General features: G+C 49.6%; 1 protein-coding gene across 1 annotated transcript in view; it reads right to left on the reverse strand.

Annotated features, from left to right (window-relative positions):
* The window catches only part of FBN3 (fibrillin 3), a 271,545-nt gene that overhangs the window by 46,920 nt on the left and 206,738 nt on the right, over positions 1–17,887 (reverse strand). The window contains exons 26-41 of the mRNA XM_014520884.2: positions 17,639–17,767; positions 14,329–14,454; positions 13,362–13,487; positions 12,673–12,795; positions 11,636–11,761; positions 11,359–11,484; positions 10,424–10,546; positions 9,943–10,065; positions 9,080–9,205; positions 8,362–8,484; positions 7,788–7,910; positions 6,781–6,942; positions 6,015–6,083; positions 5,588–5,713; positions 4,921–5,046; positions 3,877–4,026 (exon numbers count right to left, since the gene is read on the reverse strand). Coding sequence (XP_014376370.1) covers positions 3,877–4,026; positions 4,921–5,046; positions 5,588–5,713; positions 6,015–6,083; positions 6,781–6,942; positions 7,788–7,910; positions 8,362–8,484; positions 9,080–9,205; positions 9,943–10,065; positions 10,424–10,546; positions 11,359–11,484; positions 11,636–11,761; positions 12,673–12,795; positions 13,362–13,487; positions 14,329–14,454; positions 17,639–17,767 — 2,007 coding nt within the window. The remainder of the gene's footprint in view (positions 1–3,876; positions 4,027–4,920; positions 5,047–5,587; positions 5,714–6,014; positions 6,084–6,780; positions 6,943–7,787; positions 7,911–8,361; positions 8,485–9,079; positions 9,206–9,942; positions 10,066–10,423; positions 10,547–11,358; positions 11,485–11,635; positions 11,762–12,672; positions 12,796–13,361; positions 13,488–14,328; positions 14,455–17,638; positions 17,768–17,887) is intronic.

Consider the following 17,887-nt stretch of genomic DNA (forward strand, 5'->3'; position numbering starts at 1 on the left):
AAAAAAATTGGCCATTTTTCGCACTGTAAATCCAGCAACACTGCTGCCATCTATGGCTGACACACCAGATCTTGTACATGACTGCCTGCAAACATTGGAAGCTGTTTATTCTTCAAGGCCAAATCTGAGAGACAAACAATTGATAAAAGAGTTTCAAGCAAAGAAGGGGGAGCACGGGTGGCTGGTAGCAAGGGATGGCCGCATTATCATCCCAGCTGCCTGGGTTCATGTGGTAGTAAAGAGCACTCATCATGGTACCCACTACGGACCCAGGGCCCTGGTAAGATGGATCAGTTACTATGTAACTAGAGTGGGATTAAGAGAGGCTGCCAAGGAGGTATCAGAGACATGTGAGGTCTGCCAGAGAAATAACCCATAAGGAGGGAGAAGAAAAACTTCAGGACATCAGAGAATAGGCAATGGGCCAGGAGAAGAATAGCAGGTGGATTTTACTGAGTTGCCCCGGCAACAAGAGATAAAATATCTCCTTGTCTTTGTGGACACTTTCTCTAATTGGGTTGAGTGCTTCCCATGTCGGACTGCCCAGGCCCGGGAGGTAGTCAAGACACTCCTACGAGAAATCATACCTCGCCTCGGACTTCCAAAAGGAATAGGGTCAGACAATGGCCCACATTTCATTGCACAAATTACTCAGAAGGTTTCTGAGTTCCTGGGAATCAGCTGGCATTTACACACCCCTTGGAGACCTCAGTCCAGTGGAAAGGTGGAACGTATGAATCAGACCTTAAAAAGACACCTTGCAAAGATTTGCCAAGAAGCTCGACTCAAATGGCCAGAGGCCCTACCCTTGGCCCTGTTACGAGTAAGGGTCGCACCACATTCTAAATTGGGATTAAGCCCGTTTGAAATAATGTATGGTAAGCCTTACCCTCTGAGTCTGCCCATGGGTACTGAACAACAGTTACATGTTTTAGGAGAGGGAATGATTAGAGAATATGTATGGTCCTTGGTTTCTGTTTTGTCTTCCATCCATCAGCAGGTACGGGACGTGCTGCAGACACAGGACCAGTATCCTGCCCTGGGAAATCGATTATTACCTGGGAGTTACGTCCTTGTGAAAGATTGGAACGAGGAACCACTTCGAGCCAGATGGAAAGGCCCATATAGGGTACTTCTAACGACCCCGACGGCCGCAAAGCTCGAAGGAATCAAGACTTGGATACATTCCAGTCGCCTAAAGCCGGTGGCTGGACCAGAACAAGAAGGAATCCCTGCAGACTCCGGGACCGGAGACAGAGAACAGTGGAAGGTGGAGCCAATAAGAGACTTGAAATTCCTATTCAAAAGAAAGGAACTTTGAATAATTTGACAATCTTTGATTAAGTTTTATAAGCCTTATTATGAAATTGTTCAAGGTTTTATTGTGGGGCACCCTGATCTGTCCACTCCTACTTATAGGAGGGGAAACCCTTTTACAACAAAAATTTGACCCTCAGGAAAATGTCTGGATTTATCTGGCCCGGGAAATTTTAAATAGAACGGACTTCTGCTTAGCGGGAGGGATCAATGCTCACCTGGTTTTTACCTCATGCTTAATCGCAGTACCAACCCCTTTAAAAATTTTACAAAATTATACTATGCTGAAGAATGTAGAGAAGAAAAGTACATATCAGAATATATATAAGTGGGGGACTATTGTAAAAGAGAAGAATAGAGACATGTTTTCCGTACGGGTTCAGGCAACAGCTAATGCTTCTGAATGTTTCCTAATAGTTAATTGTACTAATAATTGCTTCAAATTGAACCAAGGTAGAAGAATCCTTTGTAACAAGACCAATCAAATATCCTATGTATACAATGTTCACCTGTCGTCTTATCTATCTTCAGACCTAAGGTGAATCAAATGATTTTACAAACGAAGAAAGCTGAGAATACTAGGTTTGTGTTGAAACAAATTGAGTGGAGCAATTATAATAAAAATAATTAAAAATGCTCCAGAGGGGGAAAATGTTAGGTTTGACCTAGAAACCACTACACATAGCCCAAGCAAAAGTCTCTGTTCTGTAACTAATGCTCAATTGCAATGATAAGGAGAAGACAGTCTTAGATAAAGGAGACTTGAAAACAAAAATAGAATTAGTGGAGTAGGGCAAAGAGCTGATTTAAATATTAAGATTCACACCCCTAGGTGGGGAGAAAGTATGCTAATGAAACATACATGTATGGAAATGAGATACATGGCTAAAACACAGGTATAGAGACATGCGCAGTAAAGAACTCCTTGCGTCACTCCCTTATAACCAATTAGCAAACAAGAATGCTTATGAAGGTCCAATACTCCTGTATAAAAGATGCTCATAATTAAGACTCTGTGTGCTTGTTACGTGAAATTATTCCGCTTGCACCTTGTATTGCTAGCAATAAATCTTTATACTTTCACCCCTGGTATCTTTATTGGCTTTTGCATACCGGGCACGATCCCAGACTTGAGCTGGGGCTCAACACTAGGAAAAAGAAGAGCTCTGCAGCCTGAAGAAACTAGATATTGGAGAGGACCATGCTCAGCAGCAAAAAAAAAAAAAAAAGGCATCAGAGCTCCATAACAACCTTAGTTATAAAAGAAAATTCAGGCCCCTGTTAATTGCTCCATAAATTGTAACGGTCACACATTCAGACAATTAATGGAAAACAGCAAAACAGAAAACCAGCCACACAAGATTCTACCAAATATATGTAACATTTTTGTGGCCAGTTTCCATCCTGCCTTAAACTGAACATGCGGCAGGGTAGCTGTCATGCAGCCTGATGTCAGCTGCAAGACGGGGCTTGGTTGAAAGCTCCCCCATGTCGACAGGCTGACAGCTGTGTGGCACACACAGTTCTACATGGGGCTGCACCCTACTGTTTGCAGGTGCTGAGTCAAGGGGATGTGTTGGGTGCAGCCAAGCCTGGGGATTTTGTCTGGGGCATGCCCGTATTCTTGCTGGGGGTACAACCCAAAGGATCCTGGTTAGAGAGCCTAGCTCCTCTGCTTACGGTCAGATTAGTCACCACATTTGAAATCAGGAAGCAAATTAATCTGTGGACAGATCAGCACGAACTGTGGGGGTTTTGCCTTCCTCTGCAGCAGAGGGCATGGTCTTCTTTTTTGGATTTCTCAAGTATATTTTTACTGTCTTTCAGCGGTGGGACACTGACAATGGCCATGTTCCCCTACTTTACCTGTGCCAGGTTAGGGAGTTCTTGGTGTTTTGGGGCAATGTGCCTTGTGATTGTATGACAGGGTTGATTGTGTAGTTTTAGAAACAGGTCAGACCAGCACTTGTATGGGATGGTTTGGATAGGGCTGATCCTGCCTTGAACAGGGGTTTGGATTAGATGACCCTTGATTTCTCTTCCAGCCCTATTTTTCCTTGATTCTGTTAGATACCCATCAGCCACTGCACACCCTCCTCCCAGCCACACATGCAACAAACAGTGCTCATGTACATGTGCACACAGGCACATCCCTAAACATACTGCACACATGCACACACCCATGTTGCACAGACACTGCAAACTGTACACAAGGCACATGCTTAACACCCACAATACCCACTCATTCACCATACATGAACTCACTGCAGACCCACTGTACACAGACAAAGGGCCTGAGATGTCCAAGTATCTCCAGCTCTCAGTGTCACCCATCAGTTCCTAGCCATGATGTAGTCACCTAGCTCCCAATAGAGGCAGCACACACTGCTGCATGAAGCCTCCTATGGGATGCAGTGCTGTAACTTATTTCCTGCCAGGGCTATTGTTATCTGCTCTTCTCTCGGTTGGGATCCAAATAATCCTGTGCTCCATGGTCAGGGGTGGCCACAGAGCCAAGCTCCTTCAAGGGCCCTCTCTGAACACAGTGCGGTGACTTACGGCTGGCAGGGGTGGGACAGGGCTCGCAGGGCTTGTTCCAAGCCTTGCCAATGTTGTAGGAGCAGCAGCACATCTTCTTGGTCATGTTGAAGGAGAGCTCATTCTCACAGGTGTCATTGTAGTTGCGGTAGCACACACTCTTCCTCATGTCTGTAAAGACAGCACAGAGATCACTTCAACAACAGCACAGGGGGTGGCTGGCTTGTGCCCTAAGCATCTCACCCACAGAAGGTGTTTGGGAGACAGGCTTCCTAGCCCAATTTCGTGGGATACAGCCATGGGAAACCCTGGAAAAATGAACTGAGACCATCATTTAGCAACAGTAATATTTAGGCCTGGTCAGCTCTTGAATCCAGGGCTTGGGCACTGCCAATAGCTGCATGAATGGAATGGACATCTCTGCTCTACAGAGATGAAAACTGACTTCCAGACCCAACATGGCTAGCCAAGTCCCCTCAGTGAGCTAGTTGCAGAGGTGGGCACAGAGCCTACACCACCTCCAAACCAGGCCCCCTTCCACAGTGCAACAGGCAGGGATGCCACCAGCAGTAGATTCTTGCCACAAAGCTCTGGCGCTAATCCTTGGGCTTGTCAAGGGACTGGCAGTGGTCACAGACTTGTGGTCACAGACTCAACACAGTGACAAGGATAGAGTGACTGGTCCCAAGAATGTCCAGTTGAATACACTCTCCTCTATTCCCTGATTTGTGTCTCTGGTCAGCTTTCCAGTAAGAAGCAACCCAGGAGTGGAAGGCAGAATGGTGAGAAGCATTGCCCTGCTCAGACCCTTGCTGCTCCCTGCAAGAACCAACTAGTTACCACTATTGCTGCTGCAAGCAGGTCACTGTGGGAAAGTGACTCACCCAGGGTCATCAGTGAGTCCCAACCTGCTACACCCCTGCTATCACTACTTTCTCACCACACTCTCTGCTCTCTGGTTTGACCTAGAATGCCTGAAATGCTGTAAGTACAGCCTGGCAGAGACCCTGCTTAGCTGGGGCATCCCCAGCCCCACATCTTTCCCAGATGCAGATAGTGCCATACCCATGCAATTGTTTCCTCCATTGACCTGCATGTACTCAGGGGGGCAGACGCAGGTGTAGTTGCCAAGGGTGTTGTAGCAGGTTCCAGGGCCACAAATCCCAATGTGGGCTGAACACTCATCAATATCTGCCAAAACAGTAATGTTGGAGATTTAACTGATAGGCACAAGGTAGGGGGAGTGGGGCAGATGGGACAGAGCAGGGGCAGGTAAAGCACAGTGTGTGACACAGGTCAGCGGGGCAGGATGGGCAGAGGCTTAAAGCAGATTCAGTAAGTGAGGTCTGACATAGGGGTGGGGATTCAGCCCTGACAGGGAACTGGGGAAAGGGCCATGGTCCATCCCACCCAACAGGGAGGACCCAGTTCAGACATAAGCACTACTTTGTTAGGTTGAGGCTGTGTCAGCTGTGGAGCTCTGCAGATGGAGGTGACTTCTTACTTATCCTTCTGAACAGAGTGGGGGACTATCCACAGTTGAGTTTGGGACTGGGCCTGAGGCCTCTGGATTAAGAACAGGGAATGGAGAAAAGGGCAGTGAACACAGGTGGATCTCCTGAGACACAACCAGCCACGTGCTAACTGGGTGAGGCCAGCCATGAAGGCATGCTCCCTAGCATGTACACATGCCACACACGTACACATACACACATGCATGAGAGTGCAATACCTTCGCAGATGCGTGTATCCTCATTTAGGTAGTAGCCAAGGGGACACTCACACTGGAAGCTGCCAAATGTGTTCACACAGTTGCCTCCCTGGCACAGACCTGGCAGTTCCTGGCACTCATCGATATCTGTCAACAGAGAATGGCAAGGAAGCACTCTCATCCCACAGGGGCAGGGAGACATCACATGAAACTTGCTGCCCTGGACTTCCATGGAGCCAGAATACGTACAAGCTGGGGTCTGCACAGCAAAGGCTCAGAGACACCAGGCCTGTTACATGCTACGTGGCACAGAAGGTCCAGTGAATTCAGGCCACAGGACTGACAACAGGCCTTGGCTTGGGATATTGGGGCAGGCAACACCTCTTGCTGGTGTGACTCCACAGCCTTAGGGCAGCTGGGCTTCTGCAGATGAGCCAATTCTGCTTACCCTCCAGGATGACAGTGATGGGGTTGGGCCTGAAGCCTTCTCCTCCAGGACACAGGGTTTTGTACTCCGCTGGAGAAAGAGAGTTAGGTAAGGTTGAGAGGCTCACCATGGAGCAGGGCCAGAAGGAGAAACCAGTGAGAACCCAGGACAGAGAGAGGCCCTGCGTGTTAATGTGGGGAGGCAGGTGGAGCTGCCTGACCCAATCAATCACACTCAGAGCACCTTATCACACCTCTGCCCCCAGCCAATGCACCTGGAGTTAGAATGATGCATCTGAGCCAAGTCTGTTACACTGCACTTCAGCCTGCTCATTCAACCTAGATATGCTGTGTCCTAGCATAGACTGCCACACACCACCCAAGCCCTAGTATGGCCAATCTTACCTAGACCCATAACAACACATTCCAGCCCAGCCTGCTACAACCTACCCCAGGGCTCAGCCCAGCTTGTACTGATCAGGTACATCGTGCCTTAGTATATTTGGTCACACCTCACCCAGCCCCCTAGCACAGCCCACCCCACATGGATCTGAAATGATACACCTCTGCTTGGTCTGTCACACCCTCCTGTAACCATATGGCAGAGCCTGTTCTATCCTGAGCTGGCATGACGAGCCCTGATGGGGCCTGCCACCCTGACCGATGAACCCCACTGAAATGCAGCCCATTTCCGTCTTGCAGCTCTAATCTGCCTTGCCTTTTGGAACAGGCGGAAGCTCTAACCCTAGCTGTGCATGAGGTTCATCCCCCAGAGTTCCTCGACTCACTTGTATTTGCAGGAGGGCAGAGCTCACAGGGATTGCCCCAGGCACGGCCCAGCGAGCAGCAGCAGGAGGCTCGAGTGACTCCAACTCCGATTTCAGCACTGCAGGAGATCCCACCATCCCCTCGGTCCTGAGTGTCCAGGAAGCAGTTACCAACACGGGTGTCTGTACAGAAAGAGAGAGTCAGATCTGTGGGAGCAAAACCCCTCCCTGCACAGCCAATGCCAGCCACAGGCCTAGAGGGCAAGAGGAAAGACCCATTTATTGTGTCAGTGAAGCCAGTGTGGTCAGTGAACCCAGAAGTTTCAGAAGATTTGGGAGACAACATGGGAAGCCTCTTGCAAGCACAGGAACTGTCCTCTCTGAGCACAGAAGGGATCTGTAGCATTCGGTCTCCACAGTGCTGAAGTGGTCACCTGCTATTTTTTATTACAGTTAGTGGGGCACATGCAAACAGCTGGGCTGATTTCTTCCCGTGCAATGCTCCTGTTTTGCTGCAGTCAGCGGTCTTGCCAGCACAGGACGCCTAATTTAACTAACAAACCCTGCTTCCATGATGGAGCATGTGTCACATGCCAGGGCACTCGGAAACGAGGCTGTTAAGAGAGGGTTGTGGGGCTCATAGAAGATAACCAGATGATAATAAAAACAGGCCTTTTCACAGTTAGTGTTAATCTGTGAAATTGCCATTAGCTCTGATGGAAGACAATGTAAAACAGGACTAAGTGCTTTTCCAGAGACTTAACCTATTTCTAGTTACATTAGACAGGCTAGTAACCGTCTGCAATTCATATCCTTCCCTACCTCCTCCCCTCTAACATCCTTGATTCCAGGTTATGAATCAACCATGAAGAGCCTGGGGCTAGAGAGACAGTTTTTCCAGAGCTGGTGACTTCCTGTACTGTTGATCCCTAAATGTGGCAATGGCCAGCACCAGTGCTGCTTGGGTCTGGAACAGCTGGCTTGGACTTGGAGTAGGGACTAAGGAGTATGGACAGGGTTGCACTCACCCACGCATCCTACACCAGTAGGGTTCAACTCAAAGTCCTGGGGGCAGTTGCACAAGTAGCTGCCTGGGGTGTTGACACACAGACCATTGATGCAGTTCACAGGGTCTGCACACTCATTGATATCTGAAGGGAGAGGGAAGACTTGTAATCAGGAGCAGTCACTGGTCACTGTGGAAAACTCAGCTATGTCCTGAAGCTGTGTACATACATGGACTGCCTCTCCACATACCCACATGATGGGGGGACACTCTAAGGACTCTCATATGATGGGAAACTGCCCTTCCAGAGAAAGTTTTGGCCTTCTCCTGATGCCTCTAGGGCTCAGACGCCACACTCAGTCCCACACATCTGGATTACCGCCAGCTGTCTGAAGTTTGTCAGTCTCACAGAGCCATTCAGACAAAGCCCTGCCAACTCAAACTATGCATCCTTAACAACTCTTAGCTCCAGCTGTCAGAGCCTTTCCCTGGTCAACCTAGGGCCAGCCTCACCACTGCAGGTGACTCTTGGCACTAGCTGCAAATGGGTTCCTCCACAGCAGTTTCCCACCTTATCCTCTGGGAACCCCAGCTACCTGTGCAGTTGCCTCCACTCCTATCTAGCTCGTAGCCATCATCGCAGGCACAGCGGAACATCCCTGGAAGGTTTTGGCAGGTCCCAAAGACACAAATGTTCTGGAAGGTGCATTCATCAATGTCTGTAAAAGAAAGAGAGGGCTCAGAACAATTCTGGGTCTAGTGTGCATGCACCCCATACACTACATGACCATCTCCTTCACTTGCTGATGCTGGATATGGAAGCAGGGGCTTAGCTCAGCAGTTTTCAGATGGCACCTTTTTCTGAGAACTATGGAGAGTTCATCCTCTCATCACACAATGGCCTGGCTCCTGTCTTAGGACCCCTGGGGTCTGCAGGAGTCACAGGCTCACCTGGAAATTGCTAATCTGAAGCAGACAAACAGGGGTGCAGAGGAAAATGGCTGGCTGAAACCTGCTGCAGAGCTCCCATTGTCGTGAGTGATGGGTGAGAGGGGCTGTGAGGTGAGGAAAATGTCAGCCCATGTGTTCTGGCCCTGGTACTTTTTGAAGAGACTCCCTTGATCTTCTACATACCATGGTATCAAACTCAAGCTCCCCTCTGAGCCAGTGAATGTGACAACTCTAGAGCCTTACACCTCTCCCTTGGCACCAGAGGATTAGCGCCCAGCTCCAGGTAGCAGCTTTGTGTGGAGGCCCTGGATCTCCTAGGGGATGGCAGAAGGAGCCTTGTGCTACAAGACTCTGAGCTCTTACCTTGGCAAGCCTTGCTGTCCTCTGTAGGGTTGAAGCCCATCTCACATTCACAGCGGTAGCCTCCTGGCGCATTCAGGCATTGCCCGTTCTCACACAGGTTCACATTGTCTGCACATTCATCCACATCTGGGAGAGGATTTCAGTATGAGAAGCATTCAGCATTGTTGGAAAGGCCATAGCTCTCACCCACCCACCCACCCCAGAATATGCCCATGCACCTCTACTTTCTAGCTTATGCCTGTTCCCCAGAATCAAGGGCACCTGGGAGAGACAGCCCTGCAGAAAAAGGATGGAGGCTCTTGGTTTTTTTCTCATGACTTTCCAAGAGGGATCTGATGCAGGTACATGATGTTTTGAAAGGGCTCCTGGTCCCAGATCACATTCTACATCTCCATACACATTGTATCAGGAGGTCTTGAAGGTCTTGAAGAACCTCTTGATATGCTCTTGGGGTGGAAGGCCTATTTTGATAGGACCCAACAGATAACCAAGAGTACAGGGATGGTGTGATCCCATGGCTACCTGAGCAGGCTGGGATGGAGAGAATACTAAGTTTAACTGAGTAGGCTGAGATGAGAGCACCCTACAGGTAATCAAGAGGGCTGAAATGAGGGATTTCACAGGTAACCAGCAGGCTGGATTGGTCTTAGGGAATACACCTGACAATCACAGTTTTGTTTGCCTCTTAGAGAATGGGTTGGATAGAGGAAGTCTCTTTTCCATAACTCTGATACCAGACAAAGGCAGCCTTAGCCAGGCAATGGTAAGACAATTTCTACAGCTGCAGAAGAGAGAGGCAGACCTGGAATGGAGCATCCTGGCCTTGCTCTTGCTGTTCCAAAACCTGAGGCTGTGTTCCATACCTGAGCAGGAAAAGCCATCCCCATTGAAGCCCTCTCGGCATGCACAGCGGTAGGATCCTGGTGTGTTCACACAGTTGGCATTCAGGTTGCACTTGTGTTCTTCAGTGGCACATTCATCCAAGTCTGGGGGAGCAAGAAACCCAATTAGAGAGTTTCTACTTGCAGCTTTGCCTCTGGGTCTAAGTACTGGCCTGGTTGACTGCATGTTATGGTCTGGGCCTTGGAAAGCCTGGGCTGTGCATCATAATTCCTGGTAATACATTCCTTACTGGTAAGTGCAAACATCTAGGAAGATGCTACAGTACATGGACACCTGTATGACCCATGAAACACTGATGTACACGTGCAGGCATGCATATGCTGTATGTGTGAACATACATGCACCTGGAAAACTGTAAGTGCATGTATAAGCCCCTAGAACCCCCAAGTGCAAATGGCTAGGGAATATGGAAGTCCCCTCCCCTCCTTGGCTGGAACTTACCATTGCATTTCAGACCATCTCCAAGCCAGCCTGTGCGGCACTTGCACTTGAAGCTCCCAGGTACATTGATGCATGAGGCATGCATGTCACAGTTGTGAGCTCCAATTTCACACTCATCGATATCTGCATAAAGGAAGAGTGTCAGTCCTGACACATCCAGGTTTCCTTGAGAAGGGAGGGGAAGCCTATGGGCTGGTATCAGCCTGAACACTGGACTCTTGAGTTCACAGGTATGGACCAAGCTGAACTAGGAGTTTGCTTCTTTGAGTCCCTTAGGAAGTGTCTATGCTCACACAAGATTGATCTCCAGGGTGCTTACAGGGATAGACAAGGCCGACTGAGAAGTAAGTCTCTGGGACCCTTTGGGATGGACTGGGGTGCCAGGAGCCATGGCAGCAGGCAGGCTCTAATGCCCAAGCTGGCTTTGATTACCATAATGGGCCTGACTGCCCAGCTGACTCCAGATACCTACAGGCGTATCTGCTTGGATATAAGCAGATGACCTCTTAGTATTCCTTAGGCTACTCAACAGGAGAGATGCCTCTTTGTGTGGCTCCTAGCTCCTAAGCCTTGCTTGAATCCACGTCTAGCTCCTAGTTCCTGGTCCCTGACTGTTGGCCCCTTCCCTCTTCACTTCAGTTCAGAACCCTGTCTTCTGAAAACTGTCCCCTGCCTTGTAGCTTTAGTTCAGCAATTGCCATGTCCTTGTTCCTTACAGCTTCAGCTGCTTTCTTCAGATGCCCTGGCTAGTGACTTCAGTCTGAATGCCAGCTTCCTGCTAACCCCTCTGACTTGTGACTCTATCTTGGTGACTACTCACATCTTGGTCCCTCACAGATCTCCATTTCCTGACCCTCCTGCTCTTGATCCCTTGTCTCACGACTTTAGTTTGGACCCTCACTGACTGCCATATGCTGGCCATTCCCAGATACTACCTGTGCAACCAGTGGTTCCCTTCTTGACGAAGTAGCCAAGCTGGCAGTGGCAGATGAAGGAGCCCTTGGTGTTTTCACATTCCCCATGAAGGCAGATGTTGGGATTGAGGTCGCACTCATTCACATCTGCATAAAAAGAACAGTTTAGTACTCTGCTCCTGCCCAAATGTCAGTGCCCCAGGTCTGGGTTGCAGTTTCTCTCTCCACCAGACACTGGCTTGGCACTACAGTTCAGTGATGGAGCCTGCCCATGGACATGAGGGAGGGTCATTCTCACCAATACATGTTTTCATGTCTAATGAAGCCATGAAGCCATCGAAGCAGAGACAGCGGTATTCCCCAGGGATGTTGGTGCACTGGCCCCCATCACAGATGTCTGGGTTATCCTCACATTCATCGATATCTGCAGAGGGAGAAAGGAACGGTGCCCCTGTCCTAGCACATATATTACATCTGTGGAGCAGAAAAGCACTGGCAGTCCAGTGTGGGAGCATACTCAGTAGTTTATTAGATATGGGAGATTGCTGCATATGTCACTGAGCCAGAGGGCCCATGTGCAGGCCGGTTTGTATCTGTGTCCATGGGGGAGGCTGTAACCCATGAGATGCCACGGGGGAAGCAAATGCTGCAAATGGCAAGACATCAAAAACAGCGGCTGAGTGCTGGGCTCAGACTGCACACTTGATGACCCATGGGGAGGTAGTGTTGGAGCCTGGCCCTGTTGGCAATGCTGGGCATGGAATGTACCTGTTTAATTGTTCCTGGGCCATTAAGTAATATTAGTATGACAGCAGCCCCTGTTCCATGCATCCATATTCTAGAAAGGGCTGGGCACTGGGGTGCCCAGCTGTGCAAAGGGCAGGGGGGGGATGTCACACATGTGAGGATCTGAATGCTGCCATTCCTGTGTGCTGGTTGCTGGTGGAGGCTATCAATCCCTGGGGCAGAGTTATGACATCAGTGTGAACAACCACTGACAATGTCACACAAGGCAACTTTGTTGACACAAAGCACTAAGTGCCAATCAGTACATAAGAAGTGCTCATCCCATGTGTGGGACAGCACTATATCAGTGTTGAAAGTGAGGCCTGTGTGAGGCAGGGTTGCTCACCAGTATGAATGGCTATGTGCTGACAGAAGCATGAGTCGGATGTCCCTATGCGCTGTTCATGATCCCTCAAGACAAGGCATAAAGATGTTGCCTCCCAAGCCACAGGAAATCACTCCAAAATAACAAGAGGCAGTAGTGCATCCAGAAATTCCTGTACAGCTTCTGTACAGCATCACCAACAAGCAGCCACGTTGTCCACTCACCTGTACACGACCTCTTATCTGGCATCAGTGCGTAGCCCTCACTGCAGCTGCACTGGTAGCTACCCTCTGAATTGGCACAGTGTGTATCACAGCCGCCATTCATGATGGTGCACTCATCAATATCTGCATTAAAACAACGCTTTGTCAGTCACTTCCCAGAGCCACTGGCTGGGGAACATACCTCACAGGCAGAAGTGGCTGAACAAGGTGAGTGCCAGCACATGGCTAGCTGCACAGGAAAAAACACTCAGGCTCAGAAAGCAGCCGTGCAGATAGATAATACCTGCCTGGTGGGCTTCAGGGGACATGATTCACAGCCCCAAGGCCCTGAAGTGGAAATGCTTCCTTCATTCCCATTGGCTGCTTTAACACTGCATATCCCAGGACACCATCAAGTGCTAATAAATGCATTACTGGAATTCACTCCCAGTGACTCTCCTGCCCAAGGGAAGATACCCATCCCATCTCCCTCCTGAAGGGGGTACTTTGCAGCACTTATTTATACCATTTCAAATGGAGTTAAAGACAGTCCCTTGTTCTGACTCCAACTGGGTGATTTATTAGTAGCTAAGGCAGAAGGTATTACTGTGATCACCATTGCTGCCTTCTTTCACATACTGGCCACAGACTCCTGAATTGAGCTCAGTTACTTCTGGATACCTCATTGAAAATAAAGCAGGAGGACTCACCAACACAGCCCTGTCTGTCTGGAGTGGCCTGAAAGCCTGAGTCACATGTGCACTGGTATGTGCCGATGACATTGACACAGCGCCCGTTGCGGCACAGGTTATCACTGAGAGAGCATTCGTTGATATCTGGGTTGGAGAAAAAGGATTAATCAGTGTACAGGGCACTGCTTGGGTATAACCCACCCCTCAATGCTGCTAAAGAGAATTCAGCTTGTTAATAATGACTCCAGTGGTGTCCCTGTACTCCCAGACCTGCCTGCCCCACTGCCCCACTCCTCTTTGCAAACTTACCCAAGTTCCTGTCCTTCTTCCTTTGCTCTTCTCCAACAGCTCCCCATAGAGTGGAGGAACTAGGCCAGTCCCTCATGTCTGCCCACCTGTAGCTCCCAGGTTGTCATGTCTCAGCTCTCCCTGTATTCCTATAGGGCACTTCCCTGCGCTCCCTGGTTTGCAGCTCCTCCCAATTAACGCTCCTGTCAAAGCACTAGGTACTATTTAAACTTCCAAACAATTAGAACCAGAGGATCCTAATCCTGATGGCTATACCTCTAACAGATCCCTGCTGTAGCTCTGTACAGCATCAGCTGGATTAACCTTTGCTCACAGACCTCTTCCTAGCTTACCCTCTGCTCACAGTGCTGTCACCTAGGCAGTCAGGATACCATCCCTCACTCACTGCCCTCTCAATCAAGTCTTAGGGACAGCAGGTAAATAAAAGGAAGCTCTGGGAGTGACCAGATCCTTGGGCCCAATCCTTGGAATGCAGAGTATCCTCAATTCCCCAGTGACCTGAGTGGGAGTTGCATGTACCCAGCATGGGCTAAGGATTAAGCACACAGAGGGTAGTAAATGGCGAGGGGTACAAATCTCTGGTGAACTGGCTCAGGTCACAGGCTCTCCTGTGGTTGCTAATGGTGAATGAGAAGGGCCTCCTACAGTCATGCCCAGATCTAGTCTATCAGCTCACCTACGCAGGCATGGCCTTCAGTGGTTAGCTCATGGCCTGGGGGGCAGATGCATTCAAAGCTGCCCTCATTGTTGACGCAGATCCCGCCACGGCAGAGCAGGGGGTCCCGCTCACACTCATCAATATCTGCAGAGAGCAGGACACAAGGACTCAGTCAGTTCAACATTTCAGCTGTTGTTTCCATGTAATGCATGACACTAACACCAAGGACCATCATCCTAGAAGCACCACTGAAACCAGGCAGACATTCGCCTTACAAATTTGCCCACATTATCAAAAGATAAAACAGCAACACATCTGAGAACCTAGAAGAGGCCATGTTAGGAATCTGGAGTGAATTTCCACTCATTCATGGAGTGGAAGGCCCCATTTTGCAGGGAAAATTTTGGCTCCTGACTCCCATGCTAGTTAGCTTTGTACAGGCCTCGTTGCATACCCACTCTCAAAGTCCTCTCCCTAGCTGGAGCATGCTGAACAAGGGAGATTTGGGGTTGAGCCAAGTTTTGTTAGAATTCCAGACTAAATGCTACATGCATCTGTTCCCAGCCCTTCTAGTCAATGCTTGAGCTGTGTCAGCAGAACAAACACATTAGCTGAGATACACTAGCAGTAGCCTTTACGCAGAATGGCCACATCAGCGATTCACAGTGCACAAGCCCTGCAAAGTGGCTTAGCTGGCACTTGGGAAGTGCCGCATGAGGGCTGCAATGCACTGTAGAGACTTACAGCAGTGCTGTCACCAACCAGAATCTCCAACGCACACTCGTCTTGGATGGCAGAGTGACACTGTGCCCACGGGCCCTCATTGCTTGTGGCAGGACACAAAGATCAGTACAGAGAATGCCGTACATGCACCAGCCTCCTGACATCTGAGCCTGATCCCTCTCACACTCTCACTGACTTCCATAGGAATTAGACTGGGATCCAGACTCTTTCTATGCCAGTGATTCTCAACTGGGGTGCTGCAGCACCCTGGGGTGCTGTGAGATCACTTTAAAGGTGCTATGGTACCTGGCCCCTATGGAAGGACACAAGTGCTCTCCCCTCTCTGTCCTGTGCCCCATGCTGCCCCTGCCTCCCACAGACCAGCAGTGTTTGTAGCTGCTCCTTTGGAAACTGCTGCTGTTGTCCTTCCTCCCCTTTCTCCGCATAGCTCCAGTGCTAGTGGCCCCGATGCTGTGAGCAGCACAGTCTGTCATTGGGTGGGTGAACAGGTGGATGTAGGGATCTGGAGCTCTTATCCCACTTCCCTCCCTACTCTTGGGCCTATGGGAGAGGCCGCAGGGGCATATAGCTATAGTTGTTGGTGTGTAAGATCTGAATGAGCAGCTTTGATGGCAGGAGCTACCCTTGCCCCTTCAGGTACAGATGGGGTTGGAGGGGCGGGGGAGGCGGTCAGGAAAGGGAAAATGATGGGAAGAAGAGGGCAAGGTGGGGTCAGGTTTTGCCCCCGTTGCCATGACCTGGTACCAGCTAGATGAGTGGTTCTCAAGGTCCCCCTCCATAACTTGTCTGAATTTAGATTCTAGCTCACTGATTCTCAACTGGGGTGATGCTAAATTCAGAGAAGTTATGGAGGGAGCCTTGAGGTAAAAAAGGTTGAATACCACAGCTATTCTTTGTGGTGGACGGTGCCACATAGGGGAGCAGCAGTTGCACAGACTGCAGGGTACACCCCTGATCTGAGCATAGAATCGGTCCTTCAGCCTTCTCGCTGGGCTGGTATGAATGTGTTTTGTGAAGCTTATAGTGAAGTTCTGAGCAGGTGATGGTGCATTTTTGCATGAATCCCTTTGAAAGCCATTAAGACTCAGTGGGTGGGGCAGAGAAAGGGAGTGGAATACCCATCTGGTAGGAAGGCTCAACTCTGAGAACAGCCTGGGAGCTGTTTCCACCGAGGTCATGACTGCAAAGACAATTATGAATTCCAGAGCACAGACAGGCTCCCAAGCACCAGCTAGTATGGAGGATTGGCCTTGTATCTTAAGGAGATTTTGAGAACAGTCTCACTGCTGCCATGAAAAAAGGCATTTGCTTAAACACAACCTTGTCTCAGATGGGAGAAACAGTTTCTTCTCAGCAGAAATGTCTGGGATAGATGGGAATTTTAGCCAAGTAAGGCTTCTGCTGAGATATGCACCACTCTAGACACAAGCACTTCAAGGTTCTCTGCTTATTGGCTCCTTGCTTGCCTCCGAGAAGCCTTCTCATCCTTGGAGAGTCCTGTAGTGCCATGTGTCCAATAGATCCCAGAATCCAGTGCAGCGCCACTGAGCTTCACATCATCTCTTCACAGAGGGTCCTGAACAAATCCCAGCCTGAGATTTTCCAGGTGTGGGAAAGATTTTTCTCTTTTCCTCCAGAAATGCCAGGTGGGAATGATTAAAATGTGGGACTAATTCTGCAGTTCCAGGGAGGGAGAACTCAATTTTGCCTGAGTGCTGACTACAATGGGGATGATGAGCCAAGCTCTTTCCCATGGGTGATCTCGCTCTCTGGATGCTCCCTGCTCTTTGTCTTTCTGTCCACACTAAGCTCCTGACACAGGCTCAGCAGTGCTCTCCACAGCAGAGCCAGCTGCAGCCAGGACAGACTTGCCTATGTGATCATGGCCAGTAGGAACAGTGGGCTGGTTAGCCTCTCTCTTCTTCATGGGAGAGATGAGTGATAAAGGAAGGGTATGAGGAAAGGGAGCAATTCCCTTTCCCATACACAGGCATACTCATTCTGCCAGAGACTTGGCACTGGGACCCAGGAGACTGGTCTTATCCCTGCTTCATGCTGAGGGGTCTTTGGCTCTTTGGAGAGTCACTCACCTGGGGAGAAAAGTGACTATCCAAATCTCTTATGCAAGGGAGCCTTGGTACACCCTGTCCTCCCCTTTCACAATGCCAGGACTACTGTACAGCCCAGTTCATGGAGGGGTGGCCAGAATACCACAGTGCTTCTGCCAGTGGAGCCTAATGGACAGGAGACTCACCACAGCCTGCTTAGAAGCAAAAAAAACCCCAAAACCAAAACCAAAAAAACCCCAACAAAACCCCACAAGGTCCCAATCCCGTAAGTACTTTGCAAGCAGGAGTTCCAAGGAGTCACTGGTGCTCAGCTGCAGTAGCACAGCACTGCATAAAAACCCAGGAAGCTGGTTAATTAGACAGACAGATGTGAACGTGGTCTGTAGTGCCCTTTCATGTCCGGGCCCAGAGCTGGGTGCTGAAGTGGTGGAAGGGACGATACTGCCTCATCACCTCCTGTGGCAGTCCCCTAGGTGGTTGGCAGAGTCCTTGCCCTGCCAGGAATTCTGTCTTACCCATGCAGTTCTTCATCATCATGAACCCACTCTCATAGCCCTCGAAGCACTCGCATTCAAAGCTGCCTGGAGTGTTGATGCAGGTGCCATGGCCACACAGGTCTGGTGAGATGCGACACTCATCGATATCTGTAGGAAAAAGAGTCTCAGCCTGAAAACACACCAAACACCTGAGCTCCAGGACAAGTTGCAGGCATTGCTGTGTACTAGACTTAGACAGGGGGAATTAGGGTCTCAGCTGTGGCTGAT

The sequence above is a fragment of the Alligator sinensis genome, unplaced genomic scaffold (genome assembly GCF_000455745.1).
Source record: "Alligator sinensis unplaced genomic scaffold, ASM45574v1 scaffold103_2, whole genome shotgun sequence".
NCBI classification, from domain to species: Eukaryota; Metazoa; Chordata; order Crocodylia; family Alligatoridae; genus Alligator; species Alligator sinensis.